This window comes from Nasonia vitripennis, assembly GCF_009193385.2.
Source record: "Nasonia vitripennis strain AsymCx chromosome 5 unlocalized genomic scaffold, Nvit_psr_1.1 chr5_random0004, whole genome shotgun sequence".
NCBI lineage: Eukaryota > Metazoa > Arthropoda > Insecta > Hymenoptera > Pteromalidae > Nasonia > Nasonia vitripennis.
In genome coordinates this window covers 1,574,215-1,595,122 of record NW_022279655.1, presented here as the reverse complement: position 1 = coordinate 1,595,122, position 20,908 = coordinate 1,574,215, and the positions used below count along the sequence as shown (strand labels likewise).

Below are 20,908 nucleotides of genomic sequence, written 5' to 3'. Positions count from 1 at the left end.
GCAAAACGCATCCCACATCTTTTTCGGAGTCGTACCGATTTTGTTTTCTGAAACAAGAGTCGTTGTTTATTGTTCCAAACAGTATTATGCGAGAGTGGCTGAAAATCTGTTGGAAAAAAAGCAATTAGATGTCCTTCGCGCGAACAAAAGCGCGCACACCTGTGATAAAACAGCTACAACAACAATGCAGGCAGCTCTCGTAAAAATATTCTTTTGACAATAACCAGCAGTGATATTTCACGGCGCGTCGAACATTGAATAATGAACTGCCGTCGCATGAATGTAGGTGCGATCACTTTGAGATAAGTAAGTGAAATTTTTATTGTCGAAGTAGGGCGCGCCTCGGTCAGCCCACAAGAGCAGCGGCTGACCGCGCGTACCATAAGTATACGAGGCCTGCCTGTCTCTGTTCGAAGAAAAAAGCAAAAGTCAGTCGCTGCACAATAGGGCCCATTTCGATATTCGAAAAATCTCTCCCCCTCGCAGCCGTCAGGCGCGCAACACGCGGCACACACGTCCCGCCGCAACAATGCCGAATGTTTTCTCGATCGCTCGCATCCGTATAATTTATGTGCAGCAGTCCGGCGCGCGCAAACACCTGCCTGCGGTCCAGGGCCAAAAAGGACACTAGGAGCGAAAAACCAACAAATCGTTAACGATTTCTCGGCATTCTGCTCGCGGCTATACTCCGAAAATTTCGTCTGTCAGCGATCGTGTCGGAGAATCGACGCCCTCTAGCGCCGATTCGCTGCGCAGATTGCGTGTGCTCGCGCCGGCTAATTTATGATTCCGGGGAGGCGTGCGACTGGCCAGACGCGCAGACAAAAAGCCCAGCGCGATATTCAGCTAGTTTTACAGCGGAGATCGTCGTTACGAGATACACCCTTGCGGACATCATCCTCGCGCTGCAGCAGGCGACGATCCTCTCGGAGGAAAAATTTACAGCCGAGGACGCTTCCCGTCAGTCCGCACGCGCCGCTCGCCGGCTTTTTGCCATTTCTTTTTGACTTTCTTCCTTCCTCGTTATTGCATCGCGCCGACACGCGCTCGCGTCAATATTGACAAGGTTGCGCAAGGGCCCGTTAAGCCCTATTATCGACGGGGGAGAGAGAGAGAGAGAGAGAGAGAGAGAGAGAGAGAGAGAGAGAGAGAGAGAGAGAGAGAGAGAGAGCATTTAGCGGCTAATTTATGGCGCGCCTGCAATAAAAGTATGGATCGCTAATGGCTGGCCTTACGAGCTGCGATGCACATGCACTGCAGCCTTGAGTCACCGCTATACCTGTCCCCGGGCAGCCTGGCTTTTCCGTAAACGAGCGCTCCTTATGGATTGTGTAAATTCACGGTCGAAATCATCATTCCCGCCGGCGGACGTCCTCCGCTAAACGGCTCGCCGTTGCCATGATACTCCACGTGAAATTTTCCCGGCATAACGAGTGATTTACCATCTCGGCCTCCAGCCGGAGAGAATGCGAGCATCATGAGTGCGCCCTTTTCTTCCTCTTTTCTTCGTTCTTCCTTGACGGTGTGTCGTATTTTTATAATCGTTCGCGGCGCTTGCGAAACCGATTTATTTGACGAGCCACGCCGGGGCTTTCGATCCTTATTTATTGACGACGTTCCGCTCGCATTGCTCGCGCTGCCGTAAGTACAATACTATGCTTTGCTTTTGTCTGAACTCGATTGCTAAACGTTATTGGAGACTCCCCGCTGAGTTTGCCAAATTAGTTGCTTCGCGAGCATTATCGTGTCATACGTAGCTCATGAGCCTTCTCTTTTACGGAAACACGAAAAAGCATTCGAGTTCGTTGCGCGCGTTAATTTTTAATGGCCCTTCATTATTGGCGTAGCTCTTTTCAATGTAGAGCTGACTTTAGCTCATCTCTTCCTCATTAGCTTGCTGAGAACAAAGAGCTCCGCATCATCATATCAGATGATTCACTGGAGATACATAGGATTCATCGCGCACATGCCAAACTCGACGCTTTTCGAGAAATAAAAATGAGACCGCATCCTTTTATCGGGATCGCAACAAAGAATCTGATTGACCAGCCGACATTCGGTAAAAAAAATAACAATAACACAAGTACTCGTCCCAGCTCTGCGGCAAGAAAAATATTGACAATAGAAAGTGTCGGTGCGCGCGAGGGCGATGTGTTAAGAAATTTTTGTTGTGCGTCATAGTGAAAATTAATTTTAATAGAATGACTACGGACTTATTTATACAGTCAAAATACGTCCTGACCGTTCTGAAGCGTCATTGTGTCTCGCGCGCTCTCCCGCGCCAAAGCCAGCAGTCAGCTTCATTCAGGCCCAAACTTTAAAGTATCTCCCATGAAAAAGTCCACTGTCAAGAAGTCGTCACATTATTTTTTCATAAATCATAAATCATTAGAGCCGCTTGCATAACGCGCCGTCATATTGCATTCAAAAAATGTCGAATACGTTACGTTTGCGCATTTGATTTTCATGAACTCAGTCGAAGCCGTGTATTTTTCCCGTCCTTTAATGAAAACTCCGCACGGAGCTATGTTTTTCCGCAATATGCGCGAACGCATTCGAAAGAATATTAAAACATCTCGCCCTCGCTCTGCAGAATCTTTTTCCTCCGAACGACTTCTGCTCTCTGATTGCTTTAAAATTGCCGGACCCGTTGAAAAAGACATCCAGGCGACGAGAAAAGTACCGGAAATCCAGTAGGGCGTTTTCTAGTGCGTATATAAGTACTACGCGAGGAAAAGTCACGTGAAGCGAACACTGCACTCTGGGCTCTCTGGGCTATCTCGCTCCGCTCGGACGGCGATTAGAGGCGCTCCTCCCGAGGTTTAGCCCGCAAATTGGACGAGGAGTAGGCGTCGACGCTTTCATCGGCGAAAGGGACCAAAGAGAGAAGCCGCTGTTGAGCGGAAAAGTTGAAGGAGGTGGTACAGCTCGGTTGCCGTGTTGTACAACTGATGCTATATGGGTTTTGTGCACCTTCGTCCTCTCGACGTGAAAAATTGCTTTCGGATCGTGAGAGAGAGAGAGAGAGAGAGAGAGAGAGAGAGCTCGGACGGGATTTTGACTGGCAGTCCGTGTGTTTTTTGAACGCCGTTGTGCCTTGTAATTTGGGGCTTGTATCGGGGGCCCGAGGAACCTTGCAAGATTTACGTTTGTCTCTCCAGCGCCAGTATACATCTACACATAATAATTGATTGCTTTTCTTTCGTGAAAACACACGTTTCGAGAGACGCGTATAAATTGTTGCTGGTAAAAAATATTTAATAACGACGCGCACGCGTGAGTGTATCGTTTATACAACCCGCTACAAATTATAACCGAGCGAACCGAGTAGAAATCTTCCCTTTATTGACGCACGCGCGGCGTTGCGCAGAATAAATAACACATATGACTTCATAATGTTCGATCCGCGTTTAATGCGATTCTACATAATTCAAAACTAATTCGGCAAACGCAGTTTATGACTATTCAATGCCCGCAGACGCAGTATTTTTAATCGAATCGCGAAAAAGTAATCGGCGCGGGTACATATTTTCCAACTCTATATTTATAATTCAGGGTGCGCGTGTGTGGTGCGGTAAATGTTTACGTTTGATTTCATAAAATCCACCCCTGCGGAGCGTTATGCGCTCGAATATTTATCCGGCTACGGGGTATAATAATCCAAAGCCATATTCGTGCGCGTTTATTCAAATGTAAATAAAGCCCACAAAGGCACCGGAGTGATCGGCGGCGCGCGGCGCGTATCCACGGGCCGTTCGGAGAATCGAATCCCGCGCGGCCGGGTCAATAAATCAAACTAATCGCTGCTCTTCATCTTCGAATTTTCTTCAAAAATATTTGCACCATCAGGCCTCCTCCCAGTCGTAGCGACCAGTCGAAAATCCGCATTATTGGCACCTCGGCTTCGCTTCGCTTCTCTCCTCGGCTAACCGCATTATCGGCAGAAAAAACGCCCAATCGGTCGATCCGCGCGCTTAATCTTCCACACCAGCGCGGAGATCCGATGTGTATCTGGCTGCGCGCATAATCCCGTCTCTCGGCGCGAGAGACTAGCGAGAAGCCAGAAGTCGAGCCGAGAAGCTAGAGAGCTATTCCTAAGTCGGGGGCCGGGGAAGCCCCGCAGGTACGAAGAGAATGAGAGAGAGAGAGAGAGAGAGAGAGAGAGAGAGAGAGAGAGAGAAGTCGACGTCGAGCGGTGAAAAGGGTCCGGCGGCCTCGTCGTCACGCTACACACGAGAGCGAGGGAAGCTGGGCAGAGCCGCGTCAGGGTCAAAGAGCGAGCGAGAGAGAGAGAGAGAGAGAGAGAGAGAGAGAGAGAGAGAGAGAGAGAGAGAGAGAGAGAGAATATGAGAAAAGCCATCGGACCCGCTGCTGCTGCCTATTTTGACACGTTGCCCGTTGTATCCGCGGGGAGTTTTGCCTCGCGAGCAGCGGGGAGCCTCCGCTCTCTCGGCGTCAGTACGAAAACAAAGCTTTTCTCTCGCTGATGCTGTTGTGCATCTCTGCAGTCGGCGGCCCCTTTTTCCCGGTAAAGGCGCAACTTTTCGCTCTCGACTTTCGAAAAAAGAGAGATAGAGAGAAAGAGACGCAGAGAAAACTCGACAACCAAACTGCATGCGCATCTTACGGCCTCGAGGGAACACCGCCGACGATCGAGCCGAGCTGCGTCGTATAATGGAGCGTCGGGGAGGGATTGAGGGAAGACCCCTGCGCGCTCTCCTTGTCACCTGGCCGCGGTTACAACGACGTTAAGTAACAGTGTACCTATGGACTCCGGGGACTTTAGAAAGCCATATAGTAGCGGCTAAAACGACTCGGAACGCGGTATAATAGCCCGTGTATTTGGGCCGCGAGAAGGTGGTCCCCGCCCGGAAGGCCAGAATTATGCCTTTTCCTTCGTCCCCAAAAAGTACGTTGACACCGAATCGGCCGACTCCCGCGTTTGTGTACGCTCGTTGCGGCGGCTTTACGAGTCGTATAATAAGGAGTTCATATAACGCTTTTTATTGCCGCTCATATACACTGTCTGCTTGATGTGTGCCTGCTCCGATGCTCGGTGTTTTCCCATTGTTATCGCCTTGCAGTCGGCCCCGCTCATTCACGCATACAGAGGGCATTTCCCGGGAGTCGGCGAAATCCCCGGTAAATTCAACTTTTCCTCGTCCGAGGGGCTTTTGAGCGAGCAGCGCAAATATTTTAAAAAACTCCCCCGACCGCGCGATATAGCCCTGGGTTTGTCTTTCATTCGGAACTTTTCTCGAAAAAATCTTAATTTTCAAAGGCGGAATAAAGTGGACGCGGTAAAAGTTTTTAATAAGCGGGAACCCGCTTTTTCTGCGTACACGCTTTCGCGCTCTCGCATATATACATATTTATTTTCACCCCATTTCTCTCGCGCTTCCGCGACTTCCCGCCGGCGGCGATTCGCCCGCTCGCGACTCGAGCTTTGAACAGTCTTTCTTTCCTTCGCCAGCTCTTTCATAACCCTCGTATAGTCGTCGACGTCGTCGCTGCATAATATAATAATGGACCTGAAGCGCGGGAGTACAGCTTTGAGAGAAACGCTACGCGTTTTCCACTTTCCAGAGGAGCTGAAAAAATCGACGAGGGCCGCAAACGGAACCGGAAAAGCGCCGGACTCCTGCGGTCAGGGATGAAGAGATGCAGCGGGCAGAGGGATCGTCGCTGAGCGGCGGAATTTTTTGCTCCCAAACAGCGGGACTGCGGCGAGATGACGCTGGAATTCGAAGGACCGCATGTTGGCCGAACCGAAGGATGCCCCGGCCGGCGGGTTATTGCGGCGTTTTCCCCTTTCTCGTTTAGGCGCGCGTCGCGGAGCTGAAAACTTGATTAACTTTCAAAGTTCGCTCGCACAGCTCTGCGCGTAACGTTTTCTGGGAACAGTAGTCCGCGAGAATTTTGTCGCACTGATTACGCATATTTTTAATAACGTTGGAATTCAGCGGCGAAATCAAAAAATGTTCGAAAATATAAGAAATACGAGCGCGGAATTTAACACAACTATATACAAGCGATGATGTCGCACTGTGCTGTAAAGTTAATTTTCGAATGCAACGATGAGCCCACCTCGGGCGCGCATTAATTTTTCAAAATTCTTCCCCGCCCCCCAGCTGTCCCACTTTGTGCGCACGTTAACTCGACGAGGACGAGAAAAAAACAGAGCGAGTCCATATAGAAGAAGTGGCAGCGCCGCTTACGAGAGAGAGAGAGAGAGAGAGAGAGAGAGAGAGAGAGAGAGAGAGAGAGAGAGAGAGAGAGAGACAAAAGCAGCGTGTCCAGCGCGATATCGAGGGCAAAAAGTCAACGAGGCGCGCGGGAAATAAAAAAACTTCTCTGGCAGGGCTCCAAAGCGCCAAGTGAAAGCTCGTTTGGCAGGCAGCTCTTTTCTGCCTAAACACAAGTTATTTATTAAAGCCATTTGTAAATCAGCGCTCCCAACGTGCCTGCGTGACTCGCCGATATTTATTTTTCGGTAAATCTCACGCTGTAGCCCGTTCTCTAATGCCGCGCTAATAACTCAGCGGGCTGTCAAAACTCGCGCGGGAGAGCTAAAAAGCCTCCTGATTACACCTGCCACGGCGTCATACACTATAGTGCGCTGCTGATCGTCTCGCAATTTCGGAAATTCCTAACGCCTAACGGAAATCTGGGATAATTTCCCGTCCGTTTGTAACCGACGCTACACGCGATGCTGGCCGTTTTTCTCGACGAAAAAAAGAGAAACCGACGAAACAAGCGGCAAACGCACCGGTCGTGTTCGCGAGACAAAAACTATACAGCTACATAGGTATAGCGGCAAAAAGTCAGAGGCAGACAAAATAAGGGATTTAGGGCGAGCGCGGGGGAGGGAAGGGGTTGGCCCGGCCGGCCGAGGGATTAACCGGTGTGAAGGAACGGAAAGCTTGTTAGACGTCGGCCAAGCTCTGCCTCTCGTTTTCTTCCTTTTGGCCGCGACTGTGTCGCTCGAGCAAGAAAAGGACTTGTTAGCTCATCCTTGCCCCCATACTCCGCGAAGCTGTAAATAAGACGAGGCCGAGAGGAACACGGAGAGGACGAAAGGAAGAAGGCGAAGAAGAAGAAGAAGAAGCAAAAAAAAGGGGGAGCGAGCAACAACGGCGCAATGCCTCCTCTCCCTTTTTCTACGGCGCTGTTGATTTTACGGATCATTTAGCCGACCTTTTACGGCTCAATCAATCACGCGTAGCGGACGCGAAAGTAGCCGCAACGCGAGAGCGGTATGCGCTCCGTCGCTCGTGAAATATTTCCTCGCCGATGCTTTCCACACGGGGGACACAATGAGGCCTTTGATCGCTGCCCGCGCTGCGGCCAGATAATGCGACTTTAATTTCCAGTGATAGTGCGAAGACGTCTGCGTGCGCGGGAATTTCAAAGTGGCGATATCGCGTCGCGTGTACTTTTGCTGGAAGGAGGCCGATCGTTAGAGCGAAATCCGCAATTCCATTTCCGTCGCCCCGCGTGTACTGGATATAACGCGCGTCCCGCGGAGAGCGAGCACAAATAAAGCCTGAAACAAAAACATCTCTCTCTCTCTCTCTCTCTCTCTCTCTCTCTCTCTCTCTCTCTCTCTCTCTCTCTCTCTCGCTCTCCCTTCGCCTATTCCAACAAACGGCGACGCTGTTCGCGCGGCACAGCGAGTATGGCACAGAGAGCAAGAGAGAGAGAGAGAGAGAGAGAGAGAGAGAGAGAGAGAGAGAGAGAGAGAGAGAGAGAGAGGACTCGACCAAGAGGAAGAGGACGAGGCTGCAACACACGGCAGCGCGCGCTGGAAGAGGAGAAAAAGGAAGACAGTGGGAAGAACATCGCCGCGGCGGCGGTGGCGGCAGTTACGGTATACAGTTAGGCAGCGCGCGCGCGGCTGCGGTAACGTTGACCCCGAGCGCGAGTACGTCTCTCGCTCGCTCGCTCGCTCGCGCGCTGACAGCAGCCTTCGGTTCCGCCACCGCCGATATATCGGACACGACGACATCATCGACTCGTTCGCTCCTCGTCTTCGTCGTTCGTTTTATTATTTCTCGGGGTCAGAGAGTCTTGTCGCTCGTCTGCCCGCGCCTCTCGCCCGACGTGTGTGCCGGCCGTATATAAACGTGCGCGGGCAGCATTCCTCTCTCGCGCCTCTCGCGCATGAATATTCAAAATTTCCTTTCCTCGCGCCTCTGCGATCCTTTGCGATCGCGATGACGACGAGTCCTCCGGCCGAACACCTGACGAAAAGCGCGCTTATTAAATTTGATTTATGTGCCATTGTTTTTTTGTCTCTCTCTCTCTCCGATCCACCGCTACTGCTGGACAAACACACGCCACTACTCATCAGTTCTCTCGCTCATATCTATGTAAATTATTCCGAGCTGTGAATCAGACGAACGTCGGCTGGTCGTTAAAGCGAGAGCCATCGGTATTCCCAAAATAAATAAATTATTCAATTCGGGGATAGGCCCGCTCTTTTATTACGCTCCTCTTTATTGTAATCTCACGATCTTTCTCTCTCTCTCTCTCTCTCTCTCTCTCTCTCTCTCTCTCTCTCTCTCTCTCTCTCTCTCTCTAGTGCGCGCTCGGCTCGTGTGAGAGCCGCTTGTTATGACGGATCGGACGCATGTGCGGCGGGGGTGATGCGTGTTTTCCCGCTCTCTCGCGATGAACAGGCATTTTCACGCGCGGCCGCCGCGCAGCAGGTTTGGAAAGCGCACACACCTCGCCGCCGCGGCATTAGAATTTCAAATTCTCGAGCTTTCATTTATCACGCGGAAAATTATCCCGAGGTGCAGCGGAGAGGAGGACGCCGCGGAATCGCGCTGTGTACGCGGCGTGTCACTGCGCGCGCGGGAACTGGCCGGCGAGCCTACTTAGCGTGCCGCGCGGAGGCCGAAATTACCTCGACGCCGCGCCCGCGGAGTATGCTCATTATACGCTTTATGATTTTCGAACCGTTTCTGATGCTCCTTGCTTAATATGTGATACACTCGAGGAGAGCGGTTTTTACGACTTGACGTGGGGGCGGCGCCTTGCTCCTCTCGCGCACGAGGATTTTTCATTCTTCTCGTTATAACTACACGCACATATACTGCATGTGCGCCGTAAATGTAAATAGCGCCGCAGCGGCAAAACGATAAATTTGCTCCTTCCCTCCGTGAGGCTATAGGCATTTTTGACTTTTTTACGACTGCACTTCTCCACACAGAAGCTGCGCGATGTATTTACTCGCCGGTCATAAATCCGACTCCATAGAGACAGAGTACTTGCGCGCGCGGACGAGGCATAAAAAAAAGCGCCGATCCCATTAGCGGTATGAAACACGACCCGCGCGCGGCTATTGTAAAGTCCGCAAGTTGGGGCTTTCGAAAAGTGAGCCGCGCGCATCGGTAACGAGACGGCTATTTGACAGCTAACCGCACGAGAGAGCGGGAGAAAATTGCCAACATCCCCCTCTTTGTGGAGCGGCTCCTCGCGTGCGAAAGCTCTCTCTCTCTCTCTCTCTCTCTCTCTCTTTCTCTCTCGCGTCTTTACCTCGTGCGCACTTGGAAAGTCGCAAAAGTTGCAAAGGAGATCGCTTTAATATCGAATGGAGAGAGACGCGGCTGTCTAATACTCGATAGCTCGGCGGAGAAGCTGCTGCGAGGTGCAGCGTGTGCACTATGCAGGCAGATGAAAATTGCGCTGTGCAGTTCCCTCGCGTTCTCCCCCAGCGCGAGAGACGTTGGCATAAACAGTGAGGAAGGTTGATCGAAGTTTCCGAGTCTGGCAGCCGCGCGTCTACCGTAAGGGCGAGTGGAATATGCGGGAAGGAATAATTTCCACCCCGACGTCCGTGGTGCACAACACATCAGATTCGAAGATGCTTATCGACGAATTATCTGGCTATTGACTCTCGCTCGAGGCTCCGAAAAGGCGAGGTATTCTCACGCGCCGAGGCGTAAGGACCCTTGAAAAACGTCGAGAGGGGGGAGGGGGCCTATCCCGCCAACGACGACGATACGCCGGCACTTCGGCTCCTTGGCCACGTTAGTGGCACTCGTGCGCACGCGAAGGAGCTGCTGATGCTTCCTTCCTCGCGCGTCGCACGCGGGACCTTTTTGCGTGCACGGCGAGAGGGGCGGTCTTGCACGCACCGGTGCCCCTCTCGCACATACACTTTGCGCGTGCTCCCGCAGTTATATGCACGCAGGCTGCGACGAAGGCTCCGCCCGTGTGCTCGCGAAACCTTCCTCCGCCTTTTTTCGCTGCGCAATAGCTCGTTCGTTACGAGCCGCAGCTCGAGCCCCCTCTCCGGTATTTGTTTCTTCCATCTTCCATATAGGCCTATGAGCGGACTGCGGAAAGGAGGTGGGCATGCATGTATCGCTCCCGCGTGGTAGACGTTATTGTTTCCGAGCGGGCGACGACAGCGCGGCCCCTGCCTCGCGGGCGGCTTAAAGAATTCAGAAGCGCGCGCGCGCGCGGATCGCTCCGTCTAGTCTGCCGCTGATGCCGCGCACAGAATAAGAAAGAGCGGCTGCAGCAGCAGGGAAAGAACGAAGGCGCGGACTGTATCTATATACTGCACACCTTTCGCTTTTATAGGTTCTTTTGTTTGACTTCGGAGGAGATGCTCGTTCGCCTCGGCAAATAAAACGAGTGCTCTTGTTTTTCGATCGTAAATAAACATGAGTTCGTGGAAGAGCGGCGTGGTACGTTCGGCTGTACGGTAGGCTGCAGCAGCGGGCAGAAGAAGACGCGCGCGCGCGAGAAAAAGAGAGGCAGAGAGTGGAGTGCTATGCGGCCGACGATCGCGCGGCGTTTTCGGTCAAACGGTTATGGACGTAATTATGTTTGACTGCGCGCGCCCGAGTATTTTTATGCAATTTTATATTTACAGCTCGAGCCGAGAGTTACGAGAAAAAACTCGTTAGCCGCGGATTCCGAGTGCTGCATGACGCATGTGTGATTGATTCTTTTTGCGCAGCGGCGCTGCAGAGGCGTGATTTCATCGATCGGTTCGATTAATAACGCAAACAGTCGGGACGTGTTGCATAAATCCATTGCATTTCCAGCGACTCCGGCGCGCACAATCGCGATGGGTCGCGCCTCTCCATGTCGATTGCGACATCGCGCGGCGCATTGTATCAGGCCTCGGCATTGTTTTGTCACTTCATCTCGAAAAGTATCGGCGCGCAATGGAGCCGCGGAAAGCCGGCATTTCCCGCTCTCCGCGAGCCCTCGTGCCGATACGTCTGTGCTCGCGCGATAAATCGCTTAGTCGTCGATTGCAGTTGACGCCGCATAATGCAGCCGAATGTTAATAGCCCGTTTCAGCACAACGCGCCCATAGTTAGCTGCTAATAATGCGCCGCATTATACGCGCGCTGCTTTCCAAATGGTCTCCTTGTGGCCGCGCGCATGTGAATCGCTACAGCAGACGGTATCGCCATTGCGAATAATCATAACGTTATCGCTCATTGTGCGCATAAAGTAACTTGATCTTGTTGCTCCAGTTAATTACAGTTAATTACACAGTGCCGTGGGCTGCCCGTCTTTCAGAGAGATTATCCTCCTTTTCGACCATCCTCACAACTGATGGACACGGGGTGCTAGGTATAGCTCAGTCTCAATGACCTAGAGAAAAGGTATACAGTGCCAGGTATAGGTGAAAAGTTACGTCTGAATTTAGTGCGTACATACACCTACAGTATAAGAAAGTTACTTGGCCATCGACTCGTCCGTACGACGCGATTTCGAAGGTAAATCTACAATTGATTGCGACAGCGTCATTACGTTCGCGGGATTCTTTAAACATATCTTGCGTCGTGTACGTCGCTCGCGCTCCAGAGTAGGGGATTATAAAAAGATGATTTAAAAATCGATTTATCGCAGGGAACATCTAATAAGCGCGCGCTCTTGCGTACACGTACAAGTCGAGTACATATACCAAGGCATGGCGCTAGCAACATCAGCGTTAAAGACTTGACCTTTCAAGATTGAAAAAAAAGCCTCGACAACACAATACGATCTCATTAACCGTCGAGCTGAAAACTTGTACACGAGGGGAAAGGTCCGCGCGTGCTCGCGATAGGAGAAATTCGAAATTTGTTATCTTCCCGTTTGTCGGTAATTGAGGGGGCGAGTCGCGTCGTTTCGAGTTTCGTTGTTAAGAAGTTTTCGCGACGTGTAATCACGAGTCGCTGAAGCAATGCGGCCGCCTTGCGCATATAACAGACCATCAGTTTCGGAGTTCTCGACGACGACGTTACGTAACAAAAATCTCGAACTTCGTGTAACAAGCGCTGCAGCGGCGAGAAAAAAACGAGCATCGAGTGGAAGCAACTGCACGCTCGATGTGCGGGCCAAATCGAACGAGAAAACGCGTTTCAAAGCCGGGCTTTATTTAACGAAACGCATCGGCATTCAGCTCGTATAATCCAGCGACTTTACGGCGAATTGATCGTAACGAACAGTTCTCGACGCGCATCATTGGAAAAGCGCGCGCACAAAAGCGCGTGCAGCGGAACTTGAAACGCAAATGCGTTCGGAGATTCGATTTTGAAAAAGCGCGCACAAAGCCGCTCGTCCAGAGCCAAAGCCGTTTTCGCCTCTGCGGTTATTCTCCCTTTGTGCGCGCCTTTCGAGGAGCCCTTGCGCGGCTGCTGTGTGGCGTATGCGCGAGACGAAAGCAGAGCGGCCGGCCAGGACGAGAATCGAATCTCCTGTCGATCCTCATTAATACGCGAAACTGCCTCCACTTAACTCGGAGCGATCGGTAGCCGGCGCATAATATACCTGCGCCGCATCGGAGAGGCAAAAACTCCGAAAGACACAACAAAGAGAAAACGCAAGACGCAGGCAGCGGCGGTGTGTGCAGCGAGCTCGGCGAACTGACATCCGAGCAGAAGAGATAGCCCGCGTATTCAAATGAAGCGGAAGTTACGACGCGCCAGTTTAGAGTGGAGTATAGAGATGAGCGCGAGACAAGACACGCGGCGCTGCGCGTACAGCATCCTCGACTCGGCTCGACGCTCTGTATCCCCGTAGAAAGCGAGTACACGGAAAAGAGAGAGATTCTCCGCATTGTATCGTCGCGCAGCGGCCTCTGTGCCCCGACTCCGGTATTCGTGGGCGTACAGTCGCGGCATATGCAGCGCGCAGCGGATAGAAGGGAATCGTAAGTTCCCGGTGGGAAAAAGGCGACGCTGGTCAGTGGCGGGAGGATAATTTGCGGCGCTCGCCCGTGAGAGAGAAGAGGAGAGAGATCCTCGCTCTTCGAGCCGAGAGACGGATATGCAGCGCTCAAGGAGCAGCGCCGCGAGCGGAGGGGGAAGCCACGGCGGCGGCGGCGGCGGCGGCGGCGGCGGCGGCGTGGAGGAGGAGAGTGGGGAGCGCTCACGCCGCCGCGAGTCACGCAAGCACAGAGAGCGGACTCGGAGGCCTCGGAGCCGCCGTCGATTCAGTCGCTCGCCGCAGCTCGACCGAGCAAGTCGCACAGCCGCGTGCGCCCACGAGACCGAGCACAACAGACTTTTCCGAGTTCAAACACGCAGCGTAACCGCTCCGAGAGCTACGAGATAGAGAGACCGCCCCTACAGTCGCCGAGTCGCCAAGCATCCTAGTGCGTGTCCGCGAGTGCCGAAGGCCAGCGGGAGAACGAGTTTCGAACAAAGTGCGCGTCCGCCTCTATGCTGTGCGCGCTGTCCAAGAATCGTCGGCGGCGCCGCGCGAGTGAATCGTGCAGTTACTCGGACTGAGAAGAAAGAGAGAAAGACAGGGGCAGGAAGGGGAAACATCGAGATAGGAAGGGGAGATCGTGGCCGACTCGCCGACTCGCGGATGATGAGATCGTGACGAGCGTGCAGCAGAGCTCCCCGGCCTCTCCGACAATTCAGCGGCAGCAGCCCTCAGCGCAGCCATGGAGTCCAGCGCCCGCTGCAAGGTCCTGCTGGCGCTCCTGCTGCTGCTGCTGCTGCAGGCCTCGGGCCTCGCACGCGCCCGAAGCATCAGCAGCCTCGAGGCCCCGCGCGGCTGCAGCTGGCGCCGCGACAACTCCTCCGAGGACGCGCCCGCGCACCAGAGCGGTCTCCTCTGCCGGGTGCGCAACATCGCCAGCGCGGCCAGCCTCCTCGGCAACCTCTCGGGCCTGCAGGCCGAGAGCGTGAGCTCGCTGCAGCTCGAGTGTGGCGAGCCGCTCCACTACGAGAGCCAGTTCGAGCCGATCGGCACCGGCTTCCTCTCCGCGCTGCCCCGGCTCGAGCGGCTCGAGCTCGAGCACTGCCGGCTGCGCAACCTGCCCGCCGGCGCGTTCGCCGCGGCGCCCGCGCTCCGCCGACTCGCCATCCGCGCCCCCGGCGCCGACTGGTCCTCCGCGCTCGGCATGGACCTGCACCGGGACGCGCTGCGCGGCCTGCCCGAGCTCCTCGAGCTGGAGCTCGCCGATAGCAACATCTGGTCCCTGCCGGCCGAGTTCCTCTGCCCGGCGGCCGGGCTCCGGCTGCTCAACCTCACGCGCAACAGGCTGCAGGAGCTGGCCTCGCTCGGCCTCGCAGAGCCCTCCAGCGCCAACTGCGCCCAGAGCCTCGAGAGCCTCGACCTCAGCGGCAACGAGCTGAGCGCCCTGCCGGAGCACGCGTTCGCGGGCTTGCGCGGCCTAGGCGTGCTGCGGCTCCAGGACAACGCCATCGCCGCGGTCGGCGACCACGCGCTCGCCGGCCTCCACGGGCTGCGCTCGCTCAACATCTCGAGCAACCGACTGGTCGCCCTGCCGCCCGAGCTCTTCGCCCGCACGCGCGAGCTGCGCGAGCTCGTGCTCAGCAACAACTCCCTCGCGGTGCTGGCCCCCGGCCTGCTCGACGGGCTGCAGCAGCTCCAGTCGCTCGACCTCTCGCGCAACGAGCTCACCAGCCGCTGGGTGAACCGGGACACCTTCGCGCGCCTCGGCCGGCTCGCGCTCCTCGACCTCTCCTACAACGCCCTCAGCAAGATCGACGCCCAGGTCTTCCGCGGGCTCGGCCAGCTGCAGGTGCTCAACCTCGAGCACAACCGCATCGACAGCCTGGCCGACGAGTGCTTCGGCTCGCTCGGCAGCCTGCGCTGGCTCTCGCTCTCGCACAACAGACTCGTGCGCTTCGAGGCCGCGCACAGCCGGGGCCTGGCCCAGCTGAACCAGCTCTTCCTCGACGACAACAAGCTGCAGTTCGTGCACCAGGCGGCCTTCCGCAACCTCAGCCGGCTGCAGGACCTCACGCTCAACGGCAACGGGCTGAGCGCCGTGCCGGAGGCGGTGCGCGAGCTCCGCGAGCTGCAGACCATCGACCTCGGCAACAACCGCATCGCCGACATCGGCCACGACACCTTCCACGGCCTCGACAAGCTCTTCGGGCTGCGCCTCGTCGACAACAAGCTGGAGAACATATCGCGCAAGGCCTTCGCCAGCCTGCCCTCGCTGCAGATCTTGAACCTCGGCAGCAACGCCATCCGGCACGTCGAGCAGGCGGCCTTCGCGCGCAACGCCCACCTCAAGGCCATCCGGCTGGACGACAACCAGCTGACCGAGATGCACGGCCTCTTCCGCGACCTGGCCCACCTGGTCTTCCTCAACATCTCGGACAACAAGCTGCTCTGGTTCAACTACGGCGACCTGCCGGCCAGCCTCGAGTGGCTGGACATCCACTCGAACCAGATCAGCGAGCTGAGCAGCGACTTCTCGGCGGGCAGCGGCGTCGGCGGGCTGAACGAGCTGCGCATCAGCGAGCTCGACGCCAGCTTCAACCGCATCGAGGAGATCGGCGAGGGCTCGCTGCCCAACAGCGTGGAGAAGCTCTACCTGAACAACAACCGGATCCGCACCGTGGCGCCGGCCACCTTCATGCAGAAGACCCGGCTGAAGAAGGTCGCGCTCCAGGCGAACGAGATCCGGCACCTGGACGCGGCGGCGATCGAGCTGCAGCCGGTGCCGAGCGAGCGCGAGCTGCCGCAGTTCTTCATCGGCGAGAACCCGCTGCTCTGCGACTGCACGATGGAGTGGCTGCTGCGCATCAACGAGCTCTCGCGCAGCCGGCAGCACCCGCGCGTCCTCGACCTCGAGGAGGTCAGCTGCGACATGGTGCACGGCCGCGCGGCCCCCAAGCGGCCCCTGCTCTCGCTCAAGTCCAAGGACTTCGTCTGCCGCTACCAGAGCCACTGCTTCGCCATCTGCCACTGCTGCGACTTCGACGCCTGCGACTGCGAGATGACCTGCCCGGACAACTGCAGCTGCTACCACGACCACAGCTGGTCCAGCAACGTCGTCGACTGCTCGAACGCCGGCTACCGCTTCGTGCCCGAGCGCATCCCCATGGACGCGACCGAGATCTACCTGGACGGCAACGAGCTCGGCGAGCTCGGCAGCCACCTCTTCATCGGCAAGCGCAAGCTCGAGGTGCTCTTCCTCAACAACAGCGGCATCTCCGGCCTGCACAACCGCACCTTCAACGGCGCCGAGTCCCTCAAGGTGCTGCACCTCGAGTCGAACGCGCTGCGCGAGCTCAAGGGCTTCGAGTTCGAGCAGCTCGAGCAGCTGCACGAGCTCTACCTCGACCACAACGCCATCGCTCAGGTGTCCAACAGCACCTTCCGCAAGATGAAGAGCCTCGAGCTGCTGCGGCTGAACAACAACCGCATCGTCGACTTCCGCCCGTGGGAGGCGGTGAGCAACCAGCGGGCGAGCGTCAGCCTCGAGGGCAACGCCTGGAGCTGCGACTGCGCGAACGCCGCGCGCCTGCGGGCCTGGCTCGCCGAGCACCGGGGCCAGGACCTGGCCGAGCGCATGTACTGCCGCGACGGCGTCGAGAGCATCGCCCAGGCCATCCAGCGCTGCGCGGCCGACCCCTCGACCGAGGCCGTCAGCATCGGCGTCCACAACACCCCGCTGATCGGCGGCAACTTCGTGCCCCTGCTCGCCGGCGCCCTCGTCGTCATCATCGCCGTCTGCCTCTTCGTCGCCCTGGGCTTCGCCTTCCGCCAGGACGTGCGGCTCTGGGCGCACGCGCGCTACGGCCTGCGCCTCGGCAAGCTCTCGAGCGGGCCGCGCGCCGAGGAGGAGCACGACCGTATGTTCGACGGCTACGTCGTCTGCAGCGAGCGCGACGAGGACTTCGTCTCGCGCTGCCTGGCGCCCGAGCTCGAGCAGACCGGCCTGACGCTGTGCCTGCAGTGGCGCGACCTGGCCTCGACCCGGCCCCAGGACGCCCTCCTCCCGGGGGCTGCCGCGGCGAAGCGCATCATCCTCGCGCTCTCCCCGGTCTTCCTGGCCAACGAGTGGCAGGAGCCCGAGTTCCGCGCGGCCCTGCGCGCCGCCCTCGAGAGCATCAGACCGACCTCCCGGCGGCGCCGCGTCATCGTCCTGCTGGCGGCCGACATCCCGAGCCGCGACCCCGAGCTCCAGCTCCTGCTGCAGACCTGCACCGTCATCGTCTGGAGCGAGAAGCGCTTCTGGGAGAAGCTGCGCTTCGCCATGCCCGACTCGCAGGACGGCAGCGGCTGCAGCGGCAAGCGCAAGCCCGGCCAGCAGCAACACCGGCTGCCCGAGCAGCGCATACCCGCCCGTTACGGCACCGCGCCCACCGTCCTCGTCGACGCCTGGGCCTCGAAGCCGGTGGCGGCGGGCCCGGCGCCCGTCCACCAGCACCACCAGCACCACCAGCACCACCCGCACCACCCGCACCACCCGCACCACCAGCCCGCGCAGCAGCCAGCCCCGGGCGCCCTGCACGCGCCCACGCCCACGCCGACGCAGTCGACCTACGTGAGCTCGGCCTCGAGTCGCACCGAGGACGAGGACAGCGGCCACGAGCAGCACCAGCTGCAGCACCACCACCTGCAGCAGACGGCCGGCTACAGCGCGCTGCACCCCGGCGGCGCCCAGAGGCCCGCCAGCCTCTCCTCCAGGAGCAGCCACCTCTACAGCACCATCCCGGAGCTCGCCGTCCAGGCGAACGCCTTCGGCGGCCCCGCCGGAATGCCGATGAACCCGCGTACTTACTTCGTCTAGGAGCGCAGCGGCTCTCAGTGCCCGACTCGACTGTAAATATCCGCGGAGCAGCGTATAATCGAAAGTTTCATTGTTGTGCCATTTCCACGAAGGCCTGCTGTCGAAATCGAGTGCGCGCGTGTGAATGCGTCTGTGATTCGAGTGCCGAGTGAAAAGCGAGGCGAGGCGAGACGAGCCGCATTGAATACCCTCGGCGTCCTCACGAGTTGCCCGCTGATGCAGCCGACTCACGGCGCAGCTCGTCCCTCTTTCTGTATAACGTATGTTATAAGCGCGACGCCCAGAACGCATTCCTCGCTCGCGCGCGGGCTGACCCTCGCTGCTTTTCGCATATCATTGTAGAAACAAGACTGTTACTCTCTCTCTCTCTCTCTCTCTCTCTCTCTCTCTCTCTCTCTCTCTCTCTCTCTCTCTCTCTCTCTCTCTCTCTCTCTCCGTCTGCCTCTAACTCGCCGCGAGTGGGCGCGCGGAGAGGAGCCCCGAGCGCCCGGCCAGCGTCCGCACGGAGAAAGAAGCGGAGAAAAGGAGCGAGAGGAGAACGGTGCAGCGGCGTGTAACGCTATTTTTATTTCCTCCAGCCAGTCGACTCGTCTTCTTTTTACCGTACATGGCCGGCCGCTTGTTCTCCTCCGGCCTGTTCTCTCTCACTTTTAATGTCGCGCCGAATCAAGATCGAGTGACCGCATTAAGCCGGCGATTCGCGCGAGATCTCGTTCCTAAGACTATATATGTATGCATATTAGCGCGCGCTCGCCTTCCGAAACAGACGCTTATATACACAGGCTCAAGAGAGCACGTTCCTCTTCTCTTCCTTTTGTAAATAAAACGTCTCTTCTGTATTATATTAATTCGGTATCGCGCGAACAACGACGAATTTTGTACATAGTCAACCGTCGTGTGATCTTGCTGTGGAGCGAATGCATCGGGCGCAACATTGTACGTTACTTCTGGAGTCGAGCATACGTGTACGAATTATAGACGAACGACTATGGGAGCGCTAACTCGACTGTAATAAATATTGTAATTTTATTTTTTTCGATAAATTATACGTACGCATGTAATTATATTATAGATGGTAAGCAAGCGAGCGGGGGAGCCGAGCGACGGCCTTCCTCTCGCGAAATTTTTGTAAATAGCGCAACTGCCGATGATCGATTATGAATCGTTACGGCGGCACAATCGTTGGTGCCGCTGCTGGCCGATCGATGTCTCTATTGCAAAATATGACCTCGAATGAATTTATTACATATAAGAATTTATCGAATCCGGCTGCCGAGAGGCAGCAAGTCACACTGAAAGAATAAAGAAGCAATTTGTTATATGAAAATACTGAGATTTTTTACTCTCCTCCTCTCTTTCGACCATCCCGACACCCGAGCACTTCAATTATAGTGTTTTCCTTGCGCACATCACGTATACCCTCGTACACACGACGCATTAATTAGCGTAAAAGCAAGCAAGAGAGTTCAAGATTAACGCGGCGCCTATGTTGCGCCTCGACTGGCCTACAATCGAGTTATGCTCTCCAGCCAGCGAGTGCGTGCGCGGAAAATCCGAATTTATAATGCGCTTTATTTTGACATTCGCACACTACTGCACTACTAGAGGCGCAGGGAGAATTTTTCATCCGCGTGCTTTCACAAATAGAGTTCGGCGAAAGGCGAATTTTTTCAGAGGCTGAATCGACGCCGAAACTGTTAATTTTTCAATGCAGCTCGCTTCATCATAAACATGAGTTGCGTAGAGAGAAATAACGCAGGGACCAAATAGAAAGTTCGAAAGCGTTTGAAAACATTGAATTTCGGGTATGAATTTGCGGTGAATTTTCAAGCTTTCTGTATCTCACATTTCCGTTCAGTTAAGTTATACTAGATTATAAGAAAAAAAAAACTCGAAATCCCGTCGCCAGCATCCATCAACGCTCGCGGCTAGAATCCAGCAGAAAAGTAAGTATCCCGTCTTCGGCGCAGCAGCTTCCCTGCAGCGGCGAAATTAATTTCCAGGATCGAGGCGCATCCGGCCGTGGCGAGAGAGCAGGGAGTTGGAGCGAGAGAAACTATGGGCCCGCGCAACTCCCAGACGTCGTCGTCGAAGTCAATTATTCCCTCGCGGAAAATCCAGGAAGCGAGAAAACTTTCGGCCTTTCTCCAGCTGCTACCCGCCACTTCCGCTACTCGGCCTTTGTGCGATGCGCCGCGGCTGCAGCTATCCAGCTCCAGCTATAGCGCGATGGTGCGCTTTTGCCTCCGAATTAATCGAAAGCCACAGCCCGCGCCGCGACTGCAGCAGCAGTTTTCGGCCGGCGCTCGCTGCGCCCTGCACCTATATCAGCAGTTTTAAAGTCCGACTGACCGGGGCTTATTTCCGCCAAGAGCAATCTGTGCGCGCGGCAGGAAACTTTCCCGGATTGTTTCACGCGCTCCTCGCCGCGGCGAATAAAGTTCGCAACTTGCCGCCTACTCGCGCTTTGGTTACGCGCGAGTCCGCGCGCTACTTAGACCTCGAGAGTGTTATTCAGCTCAACTTTTTCTCGGCATCAATTTTGCCCGAGTACAACATTAAGCCAGCGGAAATCACTCGACGAAATCTCCGTCATCGGGGGCCCTCGTCGGCGTTGTAATAAATTTGTAAGCGTCAGCGACAATTAAGGCGCGACTCGATGAACCGCGCACGCATCCCGAGAAATAATTAAGCGAACATGCAGCGACTTCTCTCACTCCCTCATTCCCCGCGCTGCCGCATGTATTATAAATTGTGTTGTACAGAATCGGAATAGCGCGTACAACGCCCGGAGTGTACGAATCCGATCGATCAAACTTTAACAACTCGGCACTGCGTTTCTTGGTCATCCTGACGAGCGTCTTTCCCTTTACCGGCTCG

At 55.8% G+C, this 20,908-nt stretch overlaps 1 protein-coding gene across 1 annotated transcript; it reads left to right on the top strand.

The window, feature by feature from the left end:
- The first annotated feature begins 13,420 nt into the window (after nucleotides 1–13,420).
- Nucleotides 13,421–19,355, top strand: LOC100117369 (toll-like receptor 10/11). The gene has a single exon (XM_031933015.2). The coding sequence runs from the start codon at nucleotides 13,913–13,915 to the stop codon at nucleotides 18,026–18,028; it is 4,116 nt and encodes a 1,371-aa protein (XP_031788875.1). The 5' UTR covers nucleotides 13,421–13,912; the 3' UTR covers nucleotides 18,029–19,355.
- Nucleotides 19,356–20,908: the final 1,553 nt, after the last annotated feature.